This window comes from Neolamprologus multifasciatus, chromosome 22 (genome assembly GCF_963576455.1).
Source record: "Neolamprologus multifasciatus chromosome 22, fNeoMul1.2, whole genome shotgun sequence".
Classification (NCBI taxonomy): Eukaryota; Metazoa; Chordata; class Actinopteri; order Cichliformes; family Cichlidae; genus Neolamprologus; species Neolamprologus multifasciatus.
The window spans coordinates 12,885,416-12,912,285 of record NC_140459.1 but is presented as its reverse complement, the minus strand read 5'-3'; the positions used below and the strand labels follow the sequence as shown (position 1 = coordinate 12,912,285).

General features: G+C 41.5%; 1 protein-coding gene and 1 long non-coding RNA gene across 7 annotated transcripts in view; one reads left to right on the top strand and one right to left on the bottom strand.

Annotated features, from left to right (window-relative positions):
- LOC146493076 (uncharacterized) overlaps positions 1 to 26,870 on the bottom strand; it is a 423,488-nt gene that overhangs the window by 210,737 nt on the left and 185,881 nt on the right. The window lies entirely within an intron of this gene.
- Positions 1 to 26,870, top strand: part of LOC146493077 (RNA-binding motif, single-stranded-interacting protein 3-like) — a 307,462-nt gene that overhangs the window by 138,199 nt on the left and 142,393 nt on the right. For all 6 annotated transcript variants that reach the window (XM_085148672.1, XM_085148676.1, XM_085148674.1 and 3 more), the window contains exon 5: positions 16,014 to 16,072. In XM_085148672.1, the coding sequence (XP_085004798.1) occupies positions 16,014 to 16,072 (59 nt within the window). The remainder of the gene's footprint in view (positions 1 to 16,013; positions 16,073 to 26,870) is intronic.

The following is a 26,870-nucleotide window of genomic DNA, read 5'->3' as shown; positions in this document are numbered from 1 at the left end:
TGTTGGCAATAACAGAGGTCAAACGTTTACTATAGGTCTTTACCAGGTTTGCACACACAGTAGCTGGTATTTTGGCCCATTCCTCCATGCAGATCTTCTCAAGAGCAGTGATGTTTTGGGGCTGTCGCCAAGCAACACGGACTTTCAACTCCCGCCACAGATTTTCTATGGGGTTGAGGTCTGGAGACTGGCTAGGCCACTCCAGGACTTTCAAATGCTTCTTACGGAGCCACTCCTTTGTTGCCCGGGCGGTGTGTTTTGGATCATTGTCATGTTGGAAGACCCAGCCTCGTTTCATCTTCAAAGTTCTCACTGATGGAAGGAGGTTTTGGCTCAAAATCTCGCGATACTTGGCCCCATTCATTCTGTCCTTAACATGGATCAGTCGTCCTGTCCCCTTGGCAGAAAAACAGCCCCATAGCATGATGTTTCCACCCCCATGCTTCACAGTAGGTATGGTGTTCTTGGGATGCAACTCAGTATTCTTCTTCCTCCAAACACGACGAGTTGAGTTTATACCAAAAAGTTCTACTTTGGTTTCATCTGACCACATGACATTCTCCCAATCCTCTGCTGTATCATCCATGTGCTCTCTGGCAAACTTCAGACGGGCCTGGACATGCACTGGCTTCAGCAGCGGAACACGTCTGGCACTGTGGGATTTGATTCCCTGCCGTTGTAGTGTGTTACTGATGGTGACCTTTGTTACTTTGGTCCCAGCTCTCTGCAGGTCATTCACCAGGTCCCCCCGTGTGGTTCTGGGATCTTTGCTCACCGTTCTCATGATCATTTTGACCCCACAGGATGAGATCTTGCGTGGAGCCCCAGATCGAGGGAGATTATCAGTGGTCTTGTATGTCTTCCATTTTCTGATGATTGCTCCCACAGTTGATTTTTTCACACCAAGCTGCTTGCCTATTGTAGATTCACTCTTCCCAGTCTGGTGCAGGTCTACAATTCTTTTCCTGGTGTCCTTCGAAAGCTCTTTGGTCTTGGCCATGGCGGAGTTTGGAGTCTGACTGGTTGAGGCTGTGGACAGGTGTCTTTTATACAGATGATGAGGTCAAACAGGTGCCATTCATACAGGTAACGAGTGGGGGACAGAAAAGCTTCTTACAGAAGACGTTACAGGTCTGTGAGAGCCAGGGATTTTCCTTGTTTGAGGTGACCAAATACTTATTTTCCACCCTGATTTACGAATAAATTCTTTAAAAATCCTACCATGTGAATTCATGGATTTTTTTTTCACATTCTGTCTCTCACAGTTGAAGTGTACCTCTGGTGCAAATTACTGACCTCTGTCATCATTTTAAGTGGGGGAACTTGCACAATCGGTGGCTGACTAAATACTTTTTTGCCCCACTGTAAATATTTCTTTCATTTACATAATTGTGTTCCGCTCTTGGCCATGCTGTGCTTGTCAAGCATTTATCAGAACAGGTGTACATTATAGATACAAATATGTCCTTCAAATTTTTTACCATATGCACCATTTATAAAAACAAAACATACCCCACTACAAACTGGTGATTTTTGTCTTTTTTATTTTGTTGGAGTGCTGCGAAGAAAACTAAGCACACATTTACTGTGTCCATAGGAATTAAGAGGCTTAGCAGCAGCGGCCACCTCTGTAAAAGCTGTAGTTTTGGCAGTTTGCTAGTCTGGAGCATTTAGGTGTATCAAAACATCACACCAACTGTCAAGAACGGTGATTGAGAAATAATGCTTTGGTGTTGTTCTGTAACTACAGGACCTGGGCACCATGAGTTGACCATGAACTCCTCTGTACACCAAAATATTCTTGATTCAAATACGAGGCCATTTGTCTGGCAGCTAAATCTCGTCCCAAATTTAATCACTCATCAGAACAATGATCCCAAACACTGCAGCAAATCTAAAATAAAATGCTAAAAATGACTCTGACCTTGAGGTCCAAGTCCAGACCTCAACCTGATTGAAATGCTGTGGTTGGACCTTAAGAGAGCTGTACATGAGCAACCGTGGGAATCTGATGATGTTAAACAGAAAACAATTTCTTCAAGATATTACTGCTGAAGATGATTCTGCAAACTAGTGAATCACGGCGTGCGTTTAGTTTTTCACAGGACTGTATGTGTCAATATCCCAGTTGAAACTGTCATCTTTTAAAAAGATATAATACAACATAAACACGTATAGGTATCCTGAAAGAGAATTTATACTAGCTGCAAATCCCAGACATATACCATTAGAACATTGTACTAATGGCTAGCTACCAGTTATAGTTAACCCGCCAAGAATACAGGTAATTTTTACTGTGTTGGATAATCACTCACTTGTTTAACTAGATTAAAAAAATGTCTGTTTCCTCTTTTTAAAGAAAAACATATGCATAGCATCGGTGCTTTCAAGCACCTAATAAAGATTCAGTATCTATGTTTCTCTATGTATTTGAAAAAAATATTGTGAGATATTCAAGGTAGAATGCAGGCCACAACTCGGTTATTTGTCATGTAGCAATAAATCCGATCTGTATTCTACATACAGCAAACAGTGTCTTTTTTCACAGGATGACACATGCTTAGACCCAAGCATAGCTGGTTGATAAGCATAGCTGTGCCTGTGTACACAAATGATGCAATCAAACCAAAAAAATCACCTCTAAGAAGAAAATTACAGGCTTGAAATCGGGTCCATGCACACCCCATTAAACTGCAACCAACTCGGTGTCTTTTGGTGTCACACACACATACACACACACGCGCGCGCACACACACACACACACACAAAGGTACTCATAAAGCTCTGCCAAATGTTCTTGATAGAGGAAACACACAGACACACACACCTGCTTGCACACAGCTCAATAAGGCCTAATAAAGCCTAGATTGGACCACCTCCCCAAGGAATCACAGACCAAGACCTCATCAAGCTGTAACACACAGCCACACGGGCTTTCTTTTTCTCTGTGTCTCACACAGTCACAGACACACACACACACACACACATAGACACACACAAGCAGCTTTGTTCAGCTTCATTAAACCCTTTTCACTTCTGAAATGGTGAAAAGGGGGTCAAGATCATTAATGGAGACAAGGCCGGCAGATTGTGAAATACAGGCCATGAGCGAGTCTGTCTGGTTGCATAACCTTTTCTTGGACATATTTTCAGAAATGTCCTGGTCAAACTTGGCCAATTATTCAATGATCCTTTAGAGAAAGGAACATGCTGTCCAGTGTGTTTGGTAATGCTCCCAGCAGCCATGTCATAAGTCATGCATTTATTCTAGAAACTGACCCATCGAGATTCCATTAGGCTGAGAGGCGGCCCGATAAGATTTGGAAAAGCACTCAGCATTTTGACATTGGATATCTCCTGCTTTAGCTCTTGCATTCACCCAGTTGCACAGAGTTGGACAGTTTCAATTTCATTTCTAATTCCATGTGATCTTGAATATTTTGAGCATAACTGTTTGGAAGGGCAAACCATGTCGGAGCTTATGTAAAATACCCAGGGAGCGTGCATGTTTGTGAATGTAGATTTGCATTCTAATATATAGCTTTTCTCCACTGTGTTATGAAAATCCACTGACTTTTTGTTACAGCTCGGATCTGCCGTGCTGTCCTCTAGTGGCTGTCCTCTCTTTAAATGCATTTACTCTGCTACCTTCTGCCTCTTTTCTTACATCTACCGTCTTTCACACTTTGTGTATCGCCTGCCTAGAAGCCCCCAAGGTTGCCCGGGGTGTGCTGTGCCAGTGAAAATTCAATGCCACTGAAACTTTAATTAGCCAGACTGTGTTTCAGTGGCAGGCGGGTGGCAGCATTGTAGAAAAGGTCATGCGACTCTTCTGCAGTCTGCAGCACCCTGGGTTCCCCTCAGGTTTTATTCCCCCCCACATGCCCAGTCCCCCTTCAGCACAAAACACCTCCTTTCCTGGCCGTCGGCCCCATCAGCTCTCCCGGGGAGCCTCTGTGTTAAACATAAATGCTCGCTAAATTTGGCACTGTACGTTTAGGAGAGTAAACTGTGGGTGACTTTCAGTCATGTTAGCCGGCCTAGCTGTTGTGCTCTTATGTGTGTACACGGCATCCTGTATCGACCCTCGTGAGTGCTGGAAGTGAGATGGGTCAAAGATGATTTTTAGGTCGGCGTTTGTAGCGTCACACACAAAGCAGCCCTTCCCACCCTGGTTCACATCTAGCTCAGAAGCAAACATGCTGCCGCCAAAGTGATGCATTCTTGACACCGGGCCATATCGTAGCTGCTGATTGGAGGCTGCTGAATGCGCCTGAGAGATGCCAGAAAAATAAATGCCTTGTGGTTTTTACCCCGTTCTTGTGAACTCTAATATTTTATTACCAAGATCCTGTTTTTGAGAGCCAGTAACCTTCATCAAGTTTTCTCTCCCAAAATTATGTTCTCATTTAAAATGCAAAACACAGAGGGATTTAATTTTGTGATTTGCACAAATATAGAGTCATATAATATTCATATTTCCAAAGTGTTTAATTTACTGATTGCTGATTTAAGGGCGTATCTCTATCTTTGAAGACAACACTGTGAATTACAATATTGCAGAATGACTGTTATCTATGCAGTAAAGACCTATAGTGTGCGAAATGAGGGTTTGGGCATTCAGCAGCAGCGGCATGCTTTCTCTATATAGTGACAGCATTGGATTGTTGTTGGTGCCATTTGTAGTTCTGTTTTGGTGATACTGGCATTCAAATGGTGACTGTACTCACCAGTGTGTTTATGCAGATGATTAGAGACGGTTACAGATATGATATGATTTCCTTGTTCTCCCCTCAGCTCTACGTACTCTAAAAACCAAGACTGAAATTGCAGAGACACAAGTATACAGTTAAAAACAACTGAGGATGTGGTTATTGCAGATGCTAAAGCCAACATTTCTTTTCGTTCAGCTACCTCGTTCAACCTTTTTTGTTCCTGGGAGTAAGAATACCAAAGTTCGCACTACGGTTGGAGTTACATGCTGTTAGATTCGGGTGGGTGCCTAATCTGTTTTATTCAGCTGGCTCTGTGTTGGGTCCTCCACAGCCGTCAGCCTAATATATGGGTGTAGGGAAGAGGCCAAAGGAGTGGAGTGGGGATTTGTTGGCTGAACACTCTGATAGTGAGAGGCCTTCTTTTTTTGCCTGGCTAGCAGAGTGGATGGATAGATGGATGAAGAAACTCAGAGAAGGAATAGCTGTTATTGTGAGAAAAATTCTTTGGCCTAGCCACCAATGTTGAGGCAGTAGGCCAACCATAAGCCCAATACCAACCAACCCAACCAACAAAGCAAGCGCATACCCCCCCAAATCACTTTGGGGGGGTATGCGGATGCTTTTAACCAGCATCCACATTTTTCTTGTTTGCGTTCTCCACCCCGGGCGATGATTAGAAATAGAGGAAGGAGGTAGCTGAAAGAAAAGCTGAAAATAAGAAGGACAGGAATTTCTTCATGAGGTTTTACACCTGGAATAACAAGTACAAAACTGGAGGTATTTTACCTGCCAGCCAAACCCTTGAAAACTGTTTTTCCTTGTTTCTTTTCCCCTTTTCTTCCCCTATTTCTCATTTCGGTTCTCCTCACTCAATTTCAGTCCTGGCCGAACAGCTGTGCCCTCAGTTGCAGTGGGTTTCGCATCCGTGGACTGGCCTGATCCCACAAATAGTCAGCCAAATCAAGAGCTAATCACCACCAATTGCTCAAATAACCTTTCTCGTGTGTGCTGAGGGAATGGTGGAGGGAGACCTAGAGAGGGGAAATGGAGGGAGAGAGGCATGAGATATGCTAAGCACAGGAGGTGAGGGGGAGAGAAGGGAGGGGTGACCCTGGGACCACCTGTTTTTTATGGAGCAGAGACTCAGGCACTCAGTGCCACATTATCCAAAATGACTCTCTGAGGTCCAGTGTTGACATTAGCTGCTTAGCCATCAGAGCTTGCCTGTCCCATGGCTCCATTTCAAAAAACTGACAGAGGGGAGAATAAGTGTGACCAAGGGCTCTGCAGTCCAGCTTCAAAGTCTCAAATTTACCATCACGTCACCCGCAGTACATCTGCATTTAAGCCAGAGAAAAACACTGGCAGATAATATCTTGCTTTTTTATGTTAGGCCAATGAGTACCAGGAATTTGCATTACAAAAAGAAACTCAAGCATCAAACAACATGGATAGCATTTCAAGGTACGTTATCACTAGGTTTTATGGACTCTAAAATGTCTATATTTGTATCTTTCTCCTTAATAGTCTGTCTTCTTAATTCAGTTTTTTCCCCTTGAATTGTAAGTGTCTCTATAACTTTTCCACCTATCCACCTGGCTCAACTCCTGCCCCTCTCTGCTCTGTCTTTGCCCCCAGCACACCATCCTCTCGTCTTTCTGCAGGGTCAGGGTGTGCGTCACTCAGGGTACAAAGAGATAGTGAACCTCTGAAAAGCAGTGACACAACCACAGGAATGCCTAAACTACTCCTACACCTACAGCTTCAAATTGAGTAGAAGCATCTGCTATTCTTGGAACCAGAATCCTTCACACCCACTTTTCTGTCTCTCTTCCTCTTTCTCTCTGTAACACTCTATTCCGCCTCTCCAACTTTTATACCCTTTCATTCTCGTTCGCTTGGTAACATCTCTTTATCATGTTAAACCCTCCACTTCTCTGCTCCGGCACAAGTGACACAATCATTTTACTGGCCAAGCCAAACTGGCTAAAATACTACACCTCCTTCCTCCCTGAACATCAATTTTAGAGCGAGGGCGAGCAGAGAAGTTGATTTGGCCTTAGGCTGTATTTTTGAATTATTTATACTCCCATTACTGTATACATGACACATAGACAGTTTGCCTATTTAGAAGCTGAAAAGATCTGCTCTTCCAGTTTTACACAACAGCTGACACTTTCAGCAGAGTTATTTTCTTAAATAGTGTTTTAGTAAGACTTTAGATTCAGATGCATTTAGGTTAACAGAAAATGCCTTCTCAAAAAATGTCTGGTTTTCTCTAGCTGCACTTCACTTCAGTTTAAGTATACCAGCAACCACAGCAACACTGTAGTCGTTGCCCGTCTCCACACGCTGCATTGCCTTTTATCTGAATCCAGCTGTACAGGGCGAGAGAGTTTTTAAGCTCCAGCAGAAGCAGCAACAGGGTCAGTTGTACAAAAAGACTGATTGACGTAAGGGACAAAACCTGAGATCTCTGGACTCTGCTTCGTGCCACCTCTTTCTTTTCTCCTTTTCAGTCTGCTGACTTTCCTTTTGAAGCAATATCTAGAAAGCAGAAGCCGCACCAGCACAGATGAGATGTGTTCATTTGTGCGTGTCAGACAGCAGTGCACGGCATGTGGGTTTGACAGGTTGGACACTTCCAAACAAACACAGGCAATTCTGCAAGGCTGGCTCTGAAGAAGGCCAGTGTACGTGTGTGTGAGAGAGAGCTGGAGAGAGGGAGAAATGGTAACTAGCAACACTCAGGTTAATGCCTCCTGTTGCTACTTACTGTTGCCCTTGTCTGTTCTTGATGCACACTGTCAGTCAACACAAACTACCTGCTTGTTTTTTGATTTTTCCAGGCTCAGATCTGGATTTATGCATCTGGTTTTTGGTGCACATTCTTTCTGCTCCAGTATTTTTAACTCTCGGGCTTTGAAGAGTGCATTCAACTGAACAGGGCACTTACCAAAGAGTTAAATCAGAAGTTTAATATGATACTTAAATGTATATTTTAATTATTGAGGTTAAATTTACTCCTCTGCAAACACTTGCCAACGACATGCTGAGCAGTATTTAAAACAGGTTAGAAGTGGGGCGGCAAGCACTCGCCAACCATTTGGAGAATACATATTTTTCAATACTTCGGTTACGTTTGCATAAAAGTCATAAACAAGGGTAATCAGTAGAGTAGCTCTGTCCACAGCTACCCCCCACCCCCCAAAAAAAGTTTGCTAATTGACCCTTTGTTTCTTTAATTTAAACAAAATAGAGTGTACATGAATAAAATATGTAAAAACATCTTGATAGTCAAACCCCTGCCAAGGCAACTCACTCTCTCAGCATTTTGTTTTCTTTGTTCTAAATAATAATGTTTTAATTATGTGGCTGTAGTTTAAATGTATTTTAATGGATTGTTAATGTGACCCCATTCAACACCCCTACAAAGTTTCATCAGAATTCATTCAAAACTTCTTTGTATAAGATCTTTGCAGACAGAAAGATGATATGCATGCACACACCCAAACGCTGCCAAAAATATAACCTCCTTGGCAGAAGTAACTTGTCTTAACTAAAGTGTTTGATGTCCAGAGGTGGTTGACTGCCTTGCCTTTAGCTTAGCCTACATTTGTGAATCCAAGATTACACTATGATGTGCTACCAGTTCATCACAATCAAGTGTTTTATAACTGTGGAACAACCCTTCAGAATACATCAAGTTATTTTTTGTTTGGCACTCTTAACCACTGGCTTTATACCAAAGTTTTGCACTGGCATACTCAACTACAGTCCTAAATATCTTTTTTTTTTCCTTTTTACTAAAAGTGTGTCCCCTGAGCAAAATCTTTCACACTCTACATGCAACTTTAAAATCGCTTATACAATATTTTTTAAAATTCAAAGAACTTATTCTTTTATCCCTTTCCTGCCGTTATAAATCAAATCTATGTGAATTACTTTTGCAAAGAACAGCAGGTAGAATTAATAAGTATCAAAGGCTGGTAAATGAATTCCATTTATCCTGAAATATATAATTTTTTGCAAAATTTTGAATTTTATGTCAATTTAATATTAGAAAAAAGGTAGGGGAATGATTATTCATGAGAAAGTTGCACAGCAAGACATAAATGGAATGCTGCTGCATTCAATTCAGCACGCTGATCCAGTCTCATCCAAAATGACACAGAGTAAATTTTGGGAACAATTTTCCCAGTGGAACCTCTACGAGCTGATCTGAATTTTAAAACATTCCTTTATTGAACATCCCTTAATGTGAAAATGAATTGTTTTAAATTTAACTCTGTAACAATGAATTCTGAACATATGCTAAAACTTTTAAATTACCTCCTTTTCCTTTATAAATTACCTCACTGGCGCCCGGCAGCTTCATTTCTGCTTGCAGCTATAATCCATTCTTATTATTGAGGGAGGTGAGTAAGTTTGAATGTTTCTAATCAACTTGTCATCCATTTTAGACTTGCCAGTTCATTAAAAATAAAATCCCATCAGTAACAGAAATGGGCAAAAAAGTTAAATCACAATGGTTGATGACAGCCAGTGACCACAGCGTGTGTGACCACAGCCAACTTCAGCAGATGGGTATGATGACAAACGCTGGCCAAACACTTTAGCTCCGTTCTGTTGAAAATGAATGGACTTTATCATTATGTTGTTTTTCGTCTAACAAATTATGAAGCTCTATTACCTTATGATGCCTGATTGTTAGATGTTGTGTACTACTGCCAGTTTGTTATTGCCCAAAAAATGTGATATTTGTAGAAGCAGGAGAGAAAAGAAAAGCAAAAAACACTACAAACAGCCAAATTACCTTCCATTCCAACATCCTTCCTGCATTTAGAGCTGTTAAGGGTTCGGTAGGAAACATTCGCCAGTTTACTGCAAACCCGCCAACAAAACTCTGGGGAATCCCGGCACCTAAAAAAAAAAAAAAAAAAAAAAAAATTAAGTGATTCTGCCAAGAAAAAGATTGACTGCTGAAGCCAGAAGAGGAATTATCCAATTTGTTGAAGCTTTTTTGATTTATCGCTTCTCATCCTTGCCAGCGCAGTGTTTTGATGTTTAAATTTTGTAGTCTTTGTTTTTCTGAATGATTTTTTTGACATTGTTTTCATTTAATAAGCGTATTGAATCAATGTTATACTGTATAGATGGAGAGGGTACAATGCACATTGTATCTGCTTAAGGCAAAAAAAAAAAAAGAAGAGTGTTGAAGCGCAACATTGCACTCGCTTTGCATTGGTCACGGTTTTCATGCGTTTCCATTTACTTCAGGGATCATGAGAAGTCACTGATGTCATTTCAGTAGTGTTAGGGCTTAACAGCATTATGAGTCATGAGAGGGTTACCTTTTCCCTTCTCACTGGATCTTTATTATTTGTGTGTCCTGTCTCTAATGTCCAATTCTGAGTGTCTGAATGTTTTCTTTTTACTTGTACATTCCTTTATTTTTATCATCCTTGAATGTTTAAATGAACGATTAGCCATCTACATGCTCTCTTAATGTTCTTTCTTCTGGAAACGTCTCTTTTCTTAGCTTACAACATCCCTTATTTTACAACTGACATTCAAACTCTTTGCCACATTTTGCAGCATAAACAGGAGGCCTAACCTCTGAGCTGGAGATGTGTGAGCTGTGGGACACTTAAGCTGCTACAAGGGGACGGTCAAGGGCAGATGCTACATAGTGCTTGTATACAGCATGAGAGTTGTAGTGATTGTCAGTGACCGGGTAGGATGGATGCATGCTTTCATGTTCTTTACACCAGCTTCTGACCCTACCACCTGACTGTCCCAGCAGATCAGGGACCAAGAGATCAATTTTGTTGAGCCTAAAAGCATGCCATGTGATTGGCTTATAAGATATTTGCATTATTGAGCAGCTGAGCAAGTGTACCTAACAAAGTGGCGAACTATTCTCTCTCGTCTTTTAATGACTCGTGTTCTCGAAGGCTTAAGTGCTCGCATGTGATCTTTGCCCAAGATTTCCCGTTTTCATCTGTCATCCTCTTTATGTTTGGTTCTTTCTTACATCCTGTTTTTCTTTTTTATCTTTGATGTAAGACTATAAAGAAGGCGCGCTTCTTTCCCATCTTTTTTCACCCATTCTGCCCTCTCTGTGCGTCTGCCGCAGTGACACCTGTCTTTTGAATTACCATCAAAGACTTAACAAAATAAAATGTGCTATATAAAACTATATGTAATGTTGTTTTTCTTAAATAGGTGTAATTTCACAATACAGTATGTCCATATATTCTTACTGATTACTGGAAAAATAACAAAATAAGACGGAGAAAACTGCTTTTTTTGTAGTATCCATCCTTCTACTTGTGTTGTGTTATACTTTGCTGTTCAACTTCAAGCAGATGTTCGTCAAGCCAAATTCACAGCTGCTAAAATTTACTATGGCGGGACTCATCCTTAAAAATATGGCTGTTCAGTCAGCTGATTGTTGCCCGTTGCTGGAAATTAGCGGAGTTAATGTACTCAAATGCTGCTGTGTGCAACTCACAAGGGTACTAATATGGCATAATCATTACACATATTTAATAAGACAGTGTGCTTTTTAAGGTTAAGGAAACCCTCGGGGTAGTATTTACTGCTCAGAGGAAACAGTAAATCTGGATAGTGGGTGTCTCCTGCATCTGGTTTTACATGGGAAGAACCCTCACTGCTCATATTTTTTTCAGCTAGAGTATCTATATTCTAATTAATTGTATAAAGGCCTGCAGAGATGATAAAATACAGTTACTATTCTCCATAGTGTGCCTTTGCACCTGCCCCAAGTCCCTACACAGGTTCTCCAAAGGTGCTGAACAAGCCTAAAAAAAGAGTGTTGCTGCTTTTAAACAATTTTCAGCTGATTTTACTCCTTGCTTTTCCAATTTATTTTTGCTACTTTTCCTTTGTTCTTGATCAAACAGTGCCGCCCAGTATACACAAGTAGTGCATATGTTCAAGTCTTCATATGCATGCACAGATGGGCTATCATATGCCGTTATAGTAGCCTTCATTTGCACAGAAAAAGAAACGCATACTCACAACTCACCAACCATTGGCATAAAGACCTTCTGGGAGTGCAGATGTGAGGAGGTTGTCCCACATCCAAGTTCAGGTTTCACCTGCCTGCTATTCAAGGCAGTGCTGTGTTGTGTAATCGTGCAAACACACAGTCACTTTGTAAAGTGTGTCAAGAGGCAGAGGGCAAGGTCTAAGCACAACACTTGGGTGGTCCATCCACCCATTCCTTTCCTGTGCTTTTGTACGTACCACACTGACGTGTTGTGGTTCTGGGCAGCTCTCTGCCTGCCCACGTACAGCAAAGAGACACTTCACTTTCTCAGCTCTGATGACGGAAATGGAATACGCCTGGATCCTTTCATCCAGCAAGAGCGAGAAGAAAGAAAGAAATGCCGTTCTGGGATGTCTCATGCACATGCAGCTGCCCTCTAAAAAAAAAATGTAGCTCAGCTTCAATTTTATCACATTTCCAGTGCCTAGACAGCTGTCAAACGAATGACATGTTTTACATCAACCACAATTTGTACATTTTCATCAGCCTAAAATAGCTCGTAAAGCCTTTGTTTTATAGGCAGTTTTATTTCTGGTGTCTCTTTTTCTTGGGGTTGATCCGATGTTGCATCAGAATGATTGCCATTGTATTTCTATTAGGAAGAAGGAGGGCAAAGAGAGACAAAAGGAGAGAAATAAGGATACAGTACAGGAAAGAGAAATGGTAGATGGTAGAGAGACATTAAGACAGAAAGAGAACAAGTAAGAGAAGAAGATTTGTAAGGAGGGGGGGAGGGCCGAAGGCCAGCAGAGTCAGAGATAAGAGGCTGGAAGAGTGATTGAAATAGGATTAGTGGAGACAGGCTCTGCATCCCGGCCGCAGCATCACAGTGTTAAACCTGCGCCTCACAGGGACTGCCTCTGTCACATCAAAGCCTCCCCAGGCTTGCCTGGCAGAGAGGTGAAGGAGCCTCCAGCAGGGTCATCCACAGCCCCACACACACACACACACACGACACATATATGACCATACCGATCACATTCTTCATCCATTTCCAATATGTTTCCATTATGGGCCTGAAGCTTGCTCCTTCCTTCTTGCCTTTTCATCTCCCTGCAGTATCTTTGTGGCGTGTATTTGGACCGCGGATAGGATCCATTGATGAGCCATCTTTAACATTTAATGAGGCAAGCAGTGATGAGTTGGCATTGGAAAGCTACTGTCTCCTGCTTCCCCAGAGTCCAAACAAAGTTTTAATGAGAACTTTCCCCCAATTTGTGCCAAAAGCGCAGCGCTTTTTAACTGCTTCCCAGACTGAAAGCATACAAAAATGTTCACGCAAGTACTGAAGGAGGGCAGACACCTAAGTGCACATAAACAAATAACAATCCCTTTCATATACTGTAGTGTTTGGCGGTAAATCAGCACAAAATCAGTACTATGACGTAAGAATGAATATAATCACTGGTAAGGCGAGTAATAGGCTCTCAGTGACTAGCCGAGTCCATCGCCAGTTTTTTATTTTGGGGATTTAAGTTTTGCTCCTTTAGTGTTTAATTCAGTCAAAAAAAAAAATCACCTGTAAAATAGTAGAAACAGCAATAGGACCTGGCAGCTGGTGTTAGACACGTTCTTATTCCGCTGAAATATTCCTTTCGCAAAGGGCAGTGACTAAATTACAGTTAAGATGTCTTTAGTGACTAGTTACGATTTAATATTAACTAAAGCTGTAAAGAAAACCAATAATTCATATTTGAGAACTAGACTAAAGCTCTCCATGTAGTTTCACATCCTTATTATTTCAGCACGTGTTACCCCCGCCTTCAGCAGGTGCTAAACTGACTGAGGGTAGCTGGGAAATTTTGACACATTGCCTCAACTGACTATGTGGTTATTGACATGCTGCGTCTTGAATGCTTATTTAATGTTCTAGTTTAGTTAAAAGTTAGGCTTTTTTAATTTTGAAGATGTTTGCTGTCGTTAAACGATTCAAATGACTTGAAATGTATTAGTAGAACACAAAGGTAATTCCCACCTACTTCCTTTATCAATACTTAATAATCAAATCTAAATTTGTATCTTTAACGTGCTACAAAATTACTTACAGCTTTGTAGCTCAGCGAATGCTGAAGGCACTTGCCCCAGCTCTCCACATTCACTAATCAAGTGAAAACTCCTTGTTCCATGTTCATCTTGTGTGCTTATGCTTGAGAGTGTCTCGGTATGATCAAACGCTGCACCTTAGTCCCACTCTGTTGCAGTAGATTATGAATCCCTATGGCTAAAATGGCCTGTTTATCTGCTGAAGAGAGACAATCCACTGATTGGTGAGTGCTGTCGCTCTGTGTGTTTGTATGCGTGTATGTGTGTGTGGGTGTACTCGTGTGGTATCTGTATTAGTGTGTGCGAGCTGGTAGTTTTCCTCTCGGAGCTCATCAGTTCATATCCACCACCCATCCCACCGCAGCATGCAATAAATAGAGTCTCCGCCACTCGTTGAGAAATGGCACAATTATCCCCTGCTGGTGAAATATGGGCCGGGATGCACCACTGCTTCTTTCCTACAGAATATGTGTGAGTGTATGTAAGTGTGTGTGCCCAGATGTAAGTGTGTGTGCACAGATGTGTGTGTGCACAGATGCAGTGATGAGGGTGGCTGTTTTTTGTCCTTTGTTGTAGTCTTTGTGATGTGCTTTTGACATACAGGGAATTGTTGTCACTTACATATCAGCACACATGCATGCATGTAGTATATCTCCGCATGTACATTAGTGCACACAGTGTACTTAGAGAGCAGCTCACAGTGCAGCATATTGCAGTTTTAGCTGAGACAAGCAGATAGAAGATCTTGCTGTCTGTCAGTCAGGAAGGTCAGTCTTTCTATTTCAAAAAATTCCTTGCAAGCCACTTTGCATATAGACCCGTGGAATAAAGAAATACAATATATTTTTGCTTTTGCGTGGAGCTGCATCAGTGACATGTAAGCTTATAAGCATACTGTAGGTGTCTTTATGCAGTCCTGCTCCTTTGGCAATTTCAACTTTTGTATTGGATTTTCACAGGTCCAAATAGGCTCCAGCATCATACACGTTTTATATTTTTTATGAATAAGTTATATCACAAATTCCAGTTACAGAATCTGCCAGAATACGGGGAGTCTAGAATTTATTCACTCATTTACAAACATAGCGGTAAAATTTGGTTATTTTCTTGGGTTCTTTCTTTCTGAAAGGGAGATCTGAGACGATAGATACACCAAAAGACCCGAATTGTTATGACAATTGCTGCCGATTGTGTTGTTTGCACTTGTTTAGAAGCTCAAGGTGCCCCTGAATTAGCTAGACCCAAGAATCTAGACATTATTTTAATATTAAATGTTCTTTTATTAGCTAATTTTAAGTTAAATGAAACATTACATTATCAGAGACCTTTTCTGTCTTCACTGTCTTCATTATGAAAGGATGCATTTTTGGCTCTAGCAATTAAATACATTTTTATTACTTGTGGCAATTCTGTTTATTTCTTATTTTTTATTAACCAACTCAAAACATGACGTTTAAATTATTTAACACCACTTTCAATTTGGCATTTAGTGCCCCCCCCCCCCCCCCCCTTTCCTGCAGCGGAGTATTTCCCTACAATTTTTTTTTTTTTTATTGTAACGTATTCGGTACAGCTGCTCTAAGGGGCCCAGTGGTGTATGTTCATTCACTCTGAAGCCAGAGTCAACAGACAGTTAGCTTAACATAAAGAACAGAAGCAGGAGGGGCTACTGCACTGTACTGTCTTTGTCTGAAGGTTACATCATATCACCCTACCAGCTCCTCTAAAGCTCATTAAGACGTATCATTATTCCTTTGAGTCACCTTTGATTTAAATGTGTTCGCTTTATAGTTTTTAGATTTCAAATAAATTCATTAGCAACACATGAATTTTACTTTACACCAAAAGAGCAACCTTTAGGACCGTTTATTGCACTTGCATGCTTTTAGACCTTTTATAATGTTCAGTGACTCTCTGAAATGCCAAAGGGCTGCCCATTCATTCCAAGTCAGCCATACACATAATTTTATTAACCTCAAGTGATTTCTCTTCCCAGTGGCTTTTGACATTTCTGTGACTTTGCAAATTGCTCGTTGTAACTAAATGGCAAAGTATAGAAAATAAGGCAAATATATTAACCACAGGTTGGTAATCCAAATGAACTTGTCCCACCAGGCGAAGGTCATGTGGGTTATTACGAGTGTAAAACGCTAAATTTGATTTCTCTGTCTTTACAGGTATGGGAAAATAGTGTCAACCAAGGCCATTCTGGATAAGAACACTAACCAGTGCAAAGGTAAGTGTCTAGTTTTTGTGCCTTGCTTAAGTGCATTGACTATCACTCTGTGGGTGTCCTGTCACAGGAGCCACAGTCCAAACCTTTTTGTAAATTTCAGATATCGGCCGAGAAAGGTGCACACGGTAAATCAGTGATCTGGTGAGAAAAAGGATCTAGGTAAACATCTTGCTCTTGGAGGCGCTGGCCTGCTTCAGAGGATGATTAAGAAGGGAACCACACTCTTAGCGTTTCCCTATCTCTTCCTCGATTTCCTGCTTTGTCGTACGGATGACAATCATTTGGAAAGGGTGTTTCCATTAGTATCCGCGCAGTAATGCACATGAAATAATGACATTACTGGCTAATTTGAAATTGTTTCTGGGGCACACATACTACACACAATTACATGCTTGAACATATGCAGCCAATTAGAGGGCTAACAAGCAAGCAAAGATTAGATAAACTTCAGTTATTATCTTTGTCAAACTCATCTTCTTAGAACCTTGGTCAGCTGCCTTACAAGGCTGAAAATACTTTTTGAGGAATCAATTTTTTAATGATGAAGACCAGTGAAGTCTTAAGTGAAGAAAGTGTGAAAGAGAAGAGAATATAGAGGGATGAGGGAGGGGAAAGGAAAAAAAAAAGATTAGTGTGCTACTTGCCCCGAGGTGTCTGGCAGCACTGTTTAAGAGCTATTGAAGTTCCATCAATACTTTTAATTGCTTTTTGTGGTTTCCCGGGCTCTGAAGTGTGGCCTTTCAAGGTGAAGCTGCCTTCTTAACCCTGCTACACACATGAGTATATCCTGCTGGGCATGGTCTGGGTCAAAATGTTGAGGAAAAGAACCTTTGCCTTTTAGAGGATAGGGAAAAAAAGGCTGATTATCTTGGCAGGTCCTTTTTGTGAGTTCGTCTGGCCATTAAAGACAACACTTGGATGCCTGTTAGTAGCAAGGATATATCTACAGGTCACAGGACACAGAACAGAGTGGATTAGAGGGGACAGTGAGAGGTATAAAAAGAGGTGAGACAAACATCTTTGAATCTTCCTGGGTTGCGAATAAAAGAAATTAGATGTTTAGTGTTGTCCGTGTCCGGCTGACCTGAGTTATGTACAACACTAAAAAAAAAATTAAAAAAAATCATCCCAGCTTAGGACTGTGTTTTGTGGGAGACAGCATTTCCCATAACTCACCTTCCTGGAATGCAGGACTGCTGAGATGCCAAAAAGCAAATATAAGCAGACTTATTTTATGAGTGGAAAGGATGGTCCTGGTCTACACCCAGACACAGAGAGGTAGATGGATACAGTAAAGATGTGACGAAGAAGAGTGTGAGGACGAAGGGCTTAGTAACCTTGAAGAGAAAATTACAGTTCTTTAGTGTTTGAAAGGCAAATTGAGGTGAGGCAAAGTTGCACAAAAACAGTATTTTTGCCGTTTTTTGCTTCCCATTTCTGCCTGGGCATCTCTCCCAGTAACTGTCGTATTCAATTTTATATATATATCTATGTCAAATTACAACGTGCATGATCTTAGTGCACTTGAACACCAAGACCTTATAACGTTGTAGAGAGGATAAAAGATACGTCTGTTATAGTATTAAAAGTGGTACTTTTTAAATACATAGATATTTATAATTACAAATGTATTTTTTAAAATATAATTTATTTTATTACATATTTATTTATTGATACTGTCATTTACTTATTTCTTTTATGTGCAATGGAAAATCTAAACCCATAAGATGCCCTGCTGGCAACCTGTTGACGGTGCACCTCACCTGTGACAGCTTTAACCTCTCCATAACCCTGACTTGGACAAGCGTTTAAGAAAATGGGATGGGATAGAATGGCAAAATGTATAACTATTTTTTTTCTTTTTTTTCTTTTTTTTTTTTGGAGTGCAGCAGTTTTCTTTGATTTTCTTTGATCAAATACTTGGCGATGGTAGGGACAAGCATCTCCCAAAAGGTGAGCAGCTATCAAAGCGCAAGCGATCCAGGCAGGTGCACTGAAGCCCGATGGGCTGGCGTCCGCTCCTCGTAACAAATCGAAATCGGCACACAGCCCCGATCTGGTCACGGCTTGTTTCCATTCATCTGACCCCCTGTATCTGACACTTGTTTAAATGTCAGGATGGTGGCTTACCTTCACTGTGCTACCATCACGCAGCTGTCTCTCTCTCTCTCCCTCCTGTCTGTTCTCCTTCTCCATCTCCTCTTCCCTCTTTTGTGTTATCTGTCTTTAGCTCAGCTCAGTGAGTGCACTGCCAAAACCATGTGAAAAATGGGCTAGAGAAGAGGTCAGTCATCTCTGAGAGAGTGCTATTAAGAGAGAATCAGCCATTGGAAAACCAAGCTAGTAACAGACCTTGTACTTGCTGACTAACGTTTGGGTGTTTATATTTTGTCAAAGAGTAAAATGTTCTTCATAACAGTCTAAAATAATTATGCTTTTGTATATACTGTACAAAGCATTGCAGAGACTAACGACTAATTTATCAGTTAATTAACAAAGACTTTAGATTAGTTACCACTGGATTGTTTACACTGATAAAACAAAAATGGCTCAAACGGCAGAGTTACCTGCTCCTATGGCAAAAAACTTTAAAACGACTCAACCTTTTGAGAGCTCAATGCTATATGTCAAGCTGCCAACTGTAGGCACAAATATGTAATTTCTAAAAATGAAAGTATGAACAAGTAAAGATGACGATGGTGACGTAGATGATAGTGACTTGTGTGGGGGGGCGACCGTGGTTCAGGGGGGTGGGAAGCTCATCTTGTAACTAGAAAGTTGCCGGTTTGATCCCCAGCTATATCTGTCTTGGTCGCTGTGTCCTTGGGCAAGACACTTCACCTACCTCCTACTGGTGTTGGCCAGAGGGGCCGATGGCGCGATATGGCAGCCTCGCTTCTGTCAGTCTGCCCCAGGGCAGCTGTGGCTACAACTGTAGCTGCCTCCACCAGTGTGTGAATGTGAGAGTGAATGAATAGTGGAATTGTAAAGCGCTTTGAGGGTCTCGAAAAGCGCTATATAAATGCAATCCATTATTATTATTATTATCATTGTGTGTCCAGCACATCGACAGATGTTTGAATGGATTGAGATATGGGAAGCTTGGAGGCTAAGTTAGTGCCTTAAGCCTGTTATTGTGCTCCTCAACCCATTCCTGAATTGTTTTTGTTTTATGGCAGGGTCCATGATCCTGCTGAAAGAGGCCACAGCCATTGGAGAATACCATTCCCATGAAAGGACGTACATGCTCTGGAGCAGTGTTTCCCAACCTTTTAGCCACGGCACATATTTCACATTAGAAAAATCACACGGCACACCACCAAACACAAAATGTCACAAAAAACATATTGATAATTTTTCCTCGCGTACCAGGGATAGTGGAATTGGTTTGGTTTGTCCCCAGTATAGCTTTTTTGCTTCCTTCTGACCACTACTCGTACTCATCACGACCCTTCATCTGGGTCGGAATTTCTCCTGGACCCAGGTCAGATTGACTACTTTTTCTTTCAAATATTTATTTATTGCTGTTACGCGCTGCATTGTCTCACTCACAGCATGACAATAATGTAATTTCTTCTTGGTCTTCTTCTGTCTTACTGGCAGTTAAACAACCCATTTAATCAGAGCAGGTAGTTGTACTGCCCTCTAGTGTAAGAGAATGTAATTGTTCTGCCTGTTACTCACGCTCTTCGCTAACCAGGTGGAACCAGATAGTCTTCCACGGCACACCTGATCATTTCTCACGGCACAGTGGTTGGGAAACACTGCTCTAGAACAATGCTTAGGGAGGTGGCATATGTCAAAGTAATATCCACATGGTTGGCAGAACCCAAGGTCTCCCAGTAGAACATTGCCCAAGCCATTACACTGCCCCTGCTGACTTGCCTTCTTCCCATAGTGCACTCTGGTGCCAGGTGTTTCCTAGGTATGCGACGCACCCTGACGTAACTAGCCATCACGATTTGTCCCTTGTGAAGTGCGCTTAAATCTTTATGCTTTCCCGTTCTTCCTGCTTCTAACACATCAACTCTGAGGACAAAATGTTCACTTGCTCCCTAATATATCCCAGCCACTAACAGGTGCTGCAATGAAGAAATAATCAGGGTTATTCACTTCACTTGTCAGTGGTCATAATGTTATGCCTGATCGGTGTACACTGATGACAGGGAAAAGTTTGGTGGGTGAGCTGCTAATGACGCACGGATTTATTCACAAACCTCTATAATGACAAGCTCAAATAAGCAGGTCACAAGCAAGTAGCCTCAATGAGAATACTAGTAATCTCTTAACAACACAGACACAGTGCTTCCCTTTAATACCCCTCAGGAAAAGTGGTTTTGGGCACTCAGTTTTTCTCTTATCAAACAGCACATACTTGGAATACAGCACCCACAGAATTAAGGAACATGATGTTCTTTACTTTTTTCTTTAAATCTAAGTGCTTATTGGACAATCAAGCAAGTTGTGATGATTTGCTTGCATGATGAGCTTTCCCTGAATCTATTCATAATACCTAAATGTACATTCTAGCTTTGTTTGATAATTCTTCAAGAAATGACTGTTCCACCCTATAAAAAAAGAGTGATTTTGAGCTTAAGACAAAAGCTAGGTAGTTGATATGTGAGATGGAGTGCTGAGTGTGGGAGTGGAGGCTGTCTGTTGTGGTAATGCAGAAAAACAGAGATGATGCTTTGTGTGCTTACAGGTCAGGTGTTTGGGAAGTGTGTAGTTACCGTGCATAGAAAAACGAAGCAACACGGGCACCTAACTAATGTGCACATATGCCTTGTTTCTCCACAACCGTACATCTGTATATACATTTGCCCTCAGTAAATGAGTGTGCACTGTAAAGTACTGCAAAGCCTTGTTTGAAGTACCACATCATAAAAACTACACTCCAAGACCATGTAATATACCTCTCCCACGCACTCAAACACAAAGGGCACACTCACACACACACACCGAAAGACTAATGGTACCCCCGCACTCACTCCCCATCCATTTGCCTGAGGTGTGTTCGACTCTTGCAGCAGCAGTGGCTGCGCAATAGATCTATCAGTCCTTTTCCTAACTTCACAGCATGTGTGCCTGCGTGTCTGCCTGTTCTGGCTGCTCTCCTCCACCACCTCACCACGCAGGCCTTTCAATGAGCCTCTCTATCTTCCCAGCGCTGACTCACTCCCTCACTGCCTCCCTTGCTCGGTGAGACACTCACACACACACACACACACACACACACCCGTACTCTTACAAGGGTGCACAACAGTTGCATGTAAGCCGTGCGTTCCGATAAATGCACGCACATGCTTTGGATGTAGCCCAGTTCAGAGAGGAACAGGAAGTTGTGAAAGGGCTTTAGGGTTGTCAAGAGCTGCAGGTAAGAGGAGGCATTCAGCTTTTCATCTCTCTCTCTTTCTCTCTCTCTTGCTCTCATGCACCTCCGCACTCTCACTCTGCTTCTCCTTCTCTCTTCATCTCTGTTTTTCTCTCCCCCTCTCATACTCCATCTATATATCTGTCTCTGCACTTTCACATAAACTGTAGAAATACAGCAGAGATTTGGGCTTTACATCACAGATGGAGTGGGGGATTGAGAATGGCAGAGGGAGAGAGAGAAAGGAATAGATTGCGAGAACCCAAAACCGCTCATTTGCCATCCATGCCCACAAGGGCCTCTTAAAAGGCAGCGGCGGCATTTGAAATAAAGCAGGGCTGACCGAATGGAGACATTTTATTTTTCCTTCCAGAGCCCGGAGGCAGAGGAAATGACCTCAGCCCTTTAAAGGACCTCCGTTTCCTCCTCCGCTTCTGGGAGATAAGACTGTGCTGAGATTCACCGGCCCGACTGGCGCGCTGCTGCGACGGCCCACCGCACTGAATTGTGGGAGATAGATGAGATGAGATAGTCTCTCGTGGCTGTGTGTTCGGCAGTTTGTTGTTGTACATTACTTTGCCCCGTAACTTGCCATCCATTTTACATGAGGATGCTAAAAACTCACAAGGGCATTACATGAACTGACATCTTGAAAGAATTACTGTCGCCTTTACTCTATTATGTGGGTGAGCTGTTGTAAAACATGCTAACCTCTTATTTTATCCTTGCAAAGTTAAATCATGTTTGAAGTCTCCAAGCATTTGATTTAAAGCTTAAAGAAGTAAGTACAGTATGTTTGACTGAAACCCTAATTAGTGTGTATTGGAAGCAGAATGTCTTCCATGCTTTTTGAATGCTCAACTTGATCAATTTCGTCTGGCTGCTCAGCGTGTGCAGCCTCGGTTTGGTGCAATTTAAAAGCCTGTCAGGAACTTGACCATTACGTTCTGAAGCATCTAGTGCCCTTACCACAACGACAACCTAATGGAGAAATACAGGCAACGTTGCATTCTATAAAAACAGATTTATTGCTGCATCAGTGCCTAAGTAGAGTATTGCATGACTCTCAGCATAAGGGCTATTGATGAATGAGGTGACGCTGATCAAAAAAGGCCTGTTTTTCATTGTCATGTGCATGTGTATTGGTGCTGGCGGTGGGGGTGGGGGAGAGACCAGAGTGCTTTCTGAATCCGTTATTGGTTTCTCATTAGAGGGCCAAGATATAAACATTTGTCTATGTTCTGCACTGTGCTGGCGCAATTAAGGATTCTCTTTGCCGCCCCTTCTGCCCTTTGAAAGTGAATTATGTGCAGATGAGAATCTTGACTGAAGTGTGGCCAACAGCAGACCTTTTCCAAATGCCTCTGCTTGCTCAAAGCCATTCCAGAAAGACGCTATATCAGCCGAAGGAGAAAGCGAGAGAAAGCGCGTGCTGTTCCCTGCTTGCATTGCGTATTAATGACTCTAATTAGCAATAGCTGAGAGATAATCACATCGATCTGGACAGATTCAGCATGCAGAACGTCACTGGATAACATCTGCAGGCTTTGTTAACACCCCCTATAGCACATATACATAAATCTTTTTCTCTTTTTAACCTCCCGCCCCACCATTTCCCAATCACTCTGCATTCCACTACATTCCAAGTTGGCAGTTTACCAAGAGGCTGTCTGATTGGCCAAGATTGTCATAAATACAGTCAGGCCAAAGCCATTGCATTCCTTGAGCTCTGACCTTTTGTATCCCTTCCATTTCCTGTGTTGTGTTTGTATGCAGTGTGGTCGTCTCCTGTTTATGCGATTGCATTTTTTAATTCTTGTAAGTGTACAGTCGAGGTCATGGTGAGGTGATAACCAGGAGCCAAGTTTTCCCAAGATGCTTTTTTTAGACACAGATCTGTTGCGAAATTTGGGAAATTTGTTCATTTCTAATTTGTTGTTGTTGACTGTCTCTCCTCTGGATCTAAACAAAGAGAAACATCTAGTATTAATTGGAGTGGCAGACTCTTGGGAATCTCCGTTCCAGGTTTTCTTTTCTCATCATTGTCTCAATCCATTTTTACATCACACACATGCCTGAATTCCTTTCCTTGTCGTGTTTGTTGACAAATGCCTCAGCGGACCCTGTGAAAGTTGAGGAGGCGTACTTCCAGTCATCTCTTATCCTGGACCTAACCCATGGATGGCAGGGGAAACACTATGTGAGATACGGCCTTGCACTGACCTGCCAAAGCCCTGGCCCCTTGCACATCCCCTGACTAATGATCATGCCCTTGATTAGTTAAGGAAGGCATAAATCATAACTGCAATGCAGAGGAAAGTTAGCTGGGGGCGGCCAGGCCGTTCCTCATGAATGACTAACAGATGCAGGACAAAAGAAATGGGCTGCATAGTTGTTCGGAGGAATGGGACAATCTGTCTTTGTCCAGATTTTAATGTTTGTCTCTACCTGGAGATTTTCCCCATGTTCCTAGGGCACTTGCTTTTCATTGATCCGGCTTTGTTCAAATATTAGCCTGCCTTGCTGGTGGTGCTTTCAAGCCCTAGTACCTGACGTGATTACATTGCTTATTACAGACTGCTGCTCAAATGGGGATAATATGGTGCCGCAGAAGATGGTACCCCGTGTGAATATTAAGGTTGGTAATATCCAGGTATAGTCAGAAAGGAGGGAGAGCAGGTATTTTAAGATGCTCACTATGTGAAGTGAACCTGTGAAAGAAGGACTGCACCTGTTCTTTGTGTAAAATTGTGATTATACTCCTTGTGTTTTCACATCAGCGTGTGCCGTAATGAGTAACTATTCAAGGCTGTTTGCCGTTCTAACTCTTAAGTGTGCGAATGTGCATCTCCAAGTGTGGGCATACTTCTGTGGTAGAGTTTTAGATATGTTAACATGTGTGGCTGTGCTACACACATGCATTTCCTTTCTGGCAGTTACCGGTTTCTTTGTGTGTGTGTGTGTCCTTGTGCACTCGTAGGTGTTCATTCTTAGTGTTGGCATTAGTGCTTTGCAAATGTGAGTGTGTGTTCTTTCAGATATCTGTGTGTGGGTTCTGTATAACCACTCAGTTTTTTGCTACAGGTCTCATTTTAACAACCTCTTGACAAGTAATTAACACCCTTCAGGTCCTTAACCTTTCTCAAGTGCTCTTCACATGTTGCACCAAACACATCAGGGTTTTGCTATTAAGCTAGCAAGCTAATGATGCTACCAGAAGAGGGATGCGCCTCTGCTTTCTGTGGGTTATTTTTTTTATTTCTTCCACTCAGTGTTCGTCTACTTTAAATCCTTAATAGCTGCAATGAATGTATGAATAATTTAGTTTTGAATGTCTCTTAAACTTCATGAAAATAATCTTGTGCCTTCAGATAACTCGGATTTAACGCTATAAGCTAGGTTCTCTTTTTGTCCTGATACCGTTTCTTTTTTATGCAATGTTAAATGTAGAGCTACAAATTCATACGACATATTTTAAGTAGTTGCTTCTTATCCTGAATTTAGCTCAAAAATGCAGTAGAAGCCATATGGTGGTGTGCTAGAGCTAATGAGTGTGAATAGATATGAATTAATTAAGGACTAAAAGAGAGAGAGCAGAAAATGAAAAATGATGAACAGAAAAATGAAGATGTAAGAAATACTGAGCTAGAGAGGAAGGATTACTGTGAACCCACACGTTGTTTAGATACTTGACCTGAGAAGACGTTCATCTTATATTAAACTGTAATGTACGTTATGTCCCTGAATCAGTATGACCAGAACAGTTTGTGAGTAATACTTGTTCTTTGGCACTTACTATACTTTCTAAAGAATTGCATCAAAGGAGAAGGTGTGTTAATAACATCAAGATTGCTTTAATGGCCGTCTTTTTGCAAATATTTCCATGGAAATATAATATACAAGGCAAAAATAGAGTTTTTACAATTCTAACGGGGCTGAAAGTCCGCCTATTAACTTTTATTCTTCAGCACAGTCTGAACTTTCTTAGGCAAGCTTTCTTGTCTTTTTAAAAAAGTATTCATGAATAGTTCACTAGATTTCTTGAAGGATGATCTCTTTGGATGTTAGTCGTCTTTAGTTCTTTTCCCACACTGCTCCAATAATGTTGAGGTCTTGGCTCCTGCAAGGCTAATCCATGACTGATCATATTCCATTGTGGGGGTTTTTTCTAGACATGTATGGTTGTACTGCATTGGCGGTGTGTTTGGGATCATTATTGTGCTGAAAAAGTAGGCCAATCAGATCCTTTCTGGGTAGTATTGCATGATGTGCCAAAATCTGCGTTCATCAATTTTGAAAAGATCCCCAACACTACTAGCTGAACTGTAGCCTAAACCATGACGGCGCCGTCACCGTGGTTTATAGATGGCTAAAAACACTCACTATTATATTACTATTACTTTCCTGGCCTACTTAGCTGAATTAAATATTTCAAATTTGGATTCATCACTCCATGAGACTTGTTGCCACTGATTTTCAGTCCAGTTATTGTGTTATTTGGCATACTTTAGCCTTTACTCACTGAGGTTTCAGAGAACAGCAGATGGATCAGCCCAGATGTATCTCCAATGTCCTGCGTCAGGTTTTAGCTGGATTTTTTTTTCCTGTTTTTGGGACATACAAGAAACAGAAACATTACAAGAAGAGAACTGCTTTCATGTCAATGGGACATACATAGTTTTTTTTAAGCTGTCACTTCTTTTGAAACACTGCACATCATGCTGATAAATACAAATATAAGTTTTCAGCTAATATTCCTTTGGGAATCATCTCAGTGGTTTAAAAAAATACTATTTTTTGGCATTTTTTAGAGATTGAAGTAAAGAAATGGCAATTAATTGTGTGTTTTGTGACAGGCTACTAATACACACCTGGTTAAAGATATAATTTAAAATTGGTTCTTTGCCAAAAATAATTTCACTGCAAATTCTATGGAGAAAAAAAGTGAAAAGGGGGGGGGGGAGAAAAAGAAACAAATGTCTGGCTCTTGGGACCAAACTACAAAGAAATAAGGGGTGGCTTAAGACACAGTCCTGTACTTGGATATACTGTTGGATTATTTTATTTATTTATTTATAGCTCATGTCCAGTTTGTCTTCTGCAGAATGAGCTGCCACTGTCCCCCCCTCTTGGCCGTAAGCCCTGGCAATCTGCCCTCTGCAGATCCCGGCTCCCACTCTCTGACAAGGACGGTCCTACACCTGTGAGAGAAGACGACAAGAAATACAATACAACCAATAGGCTCGCTGCTTCAGCCCGAGACGAATGCCTTAGCTATAAATCCATGTTGCAGGGTTGATAAGTTAATTGCCTGTACTGCTATCTCGTCGCCAGCGTCTAATATAAAAGAGCCCAGTGTGAGAGTTATTTTACAACAAATTGGTATTGTCTCTAAGTACAAGGCCAGTAGGACAGTGAATCTGG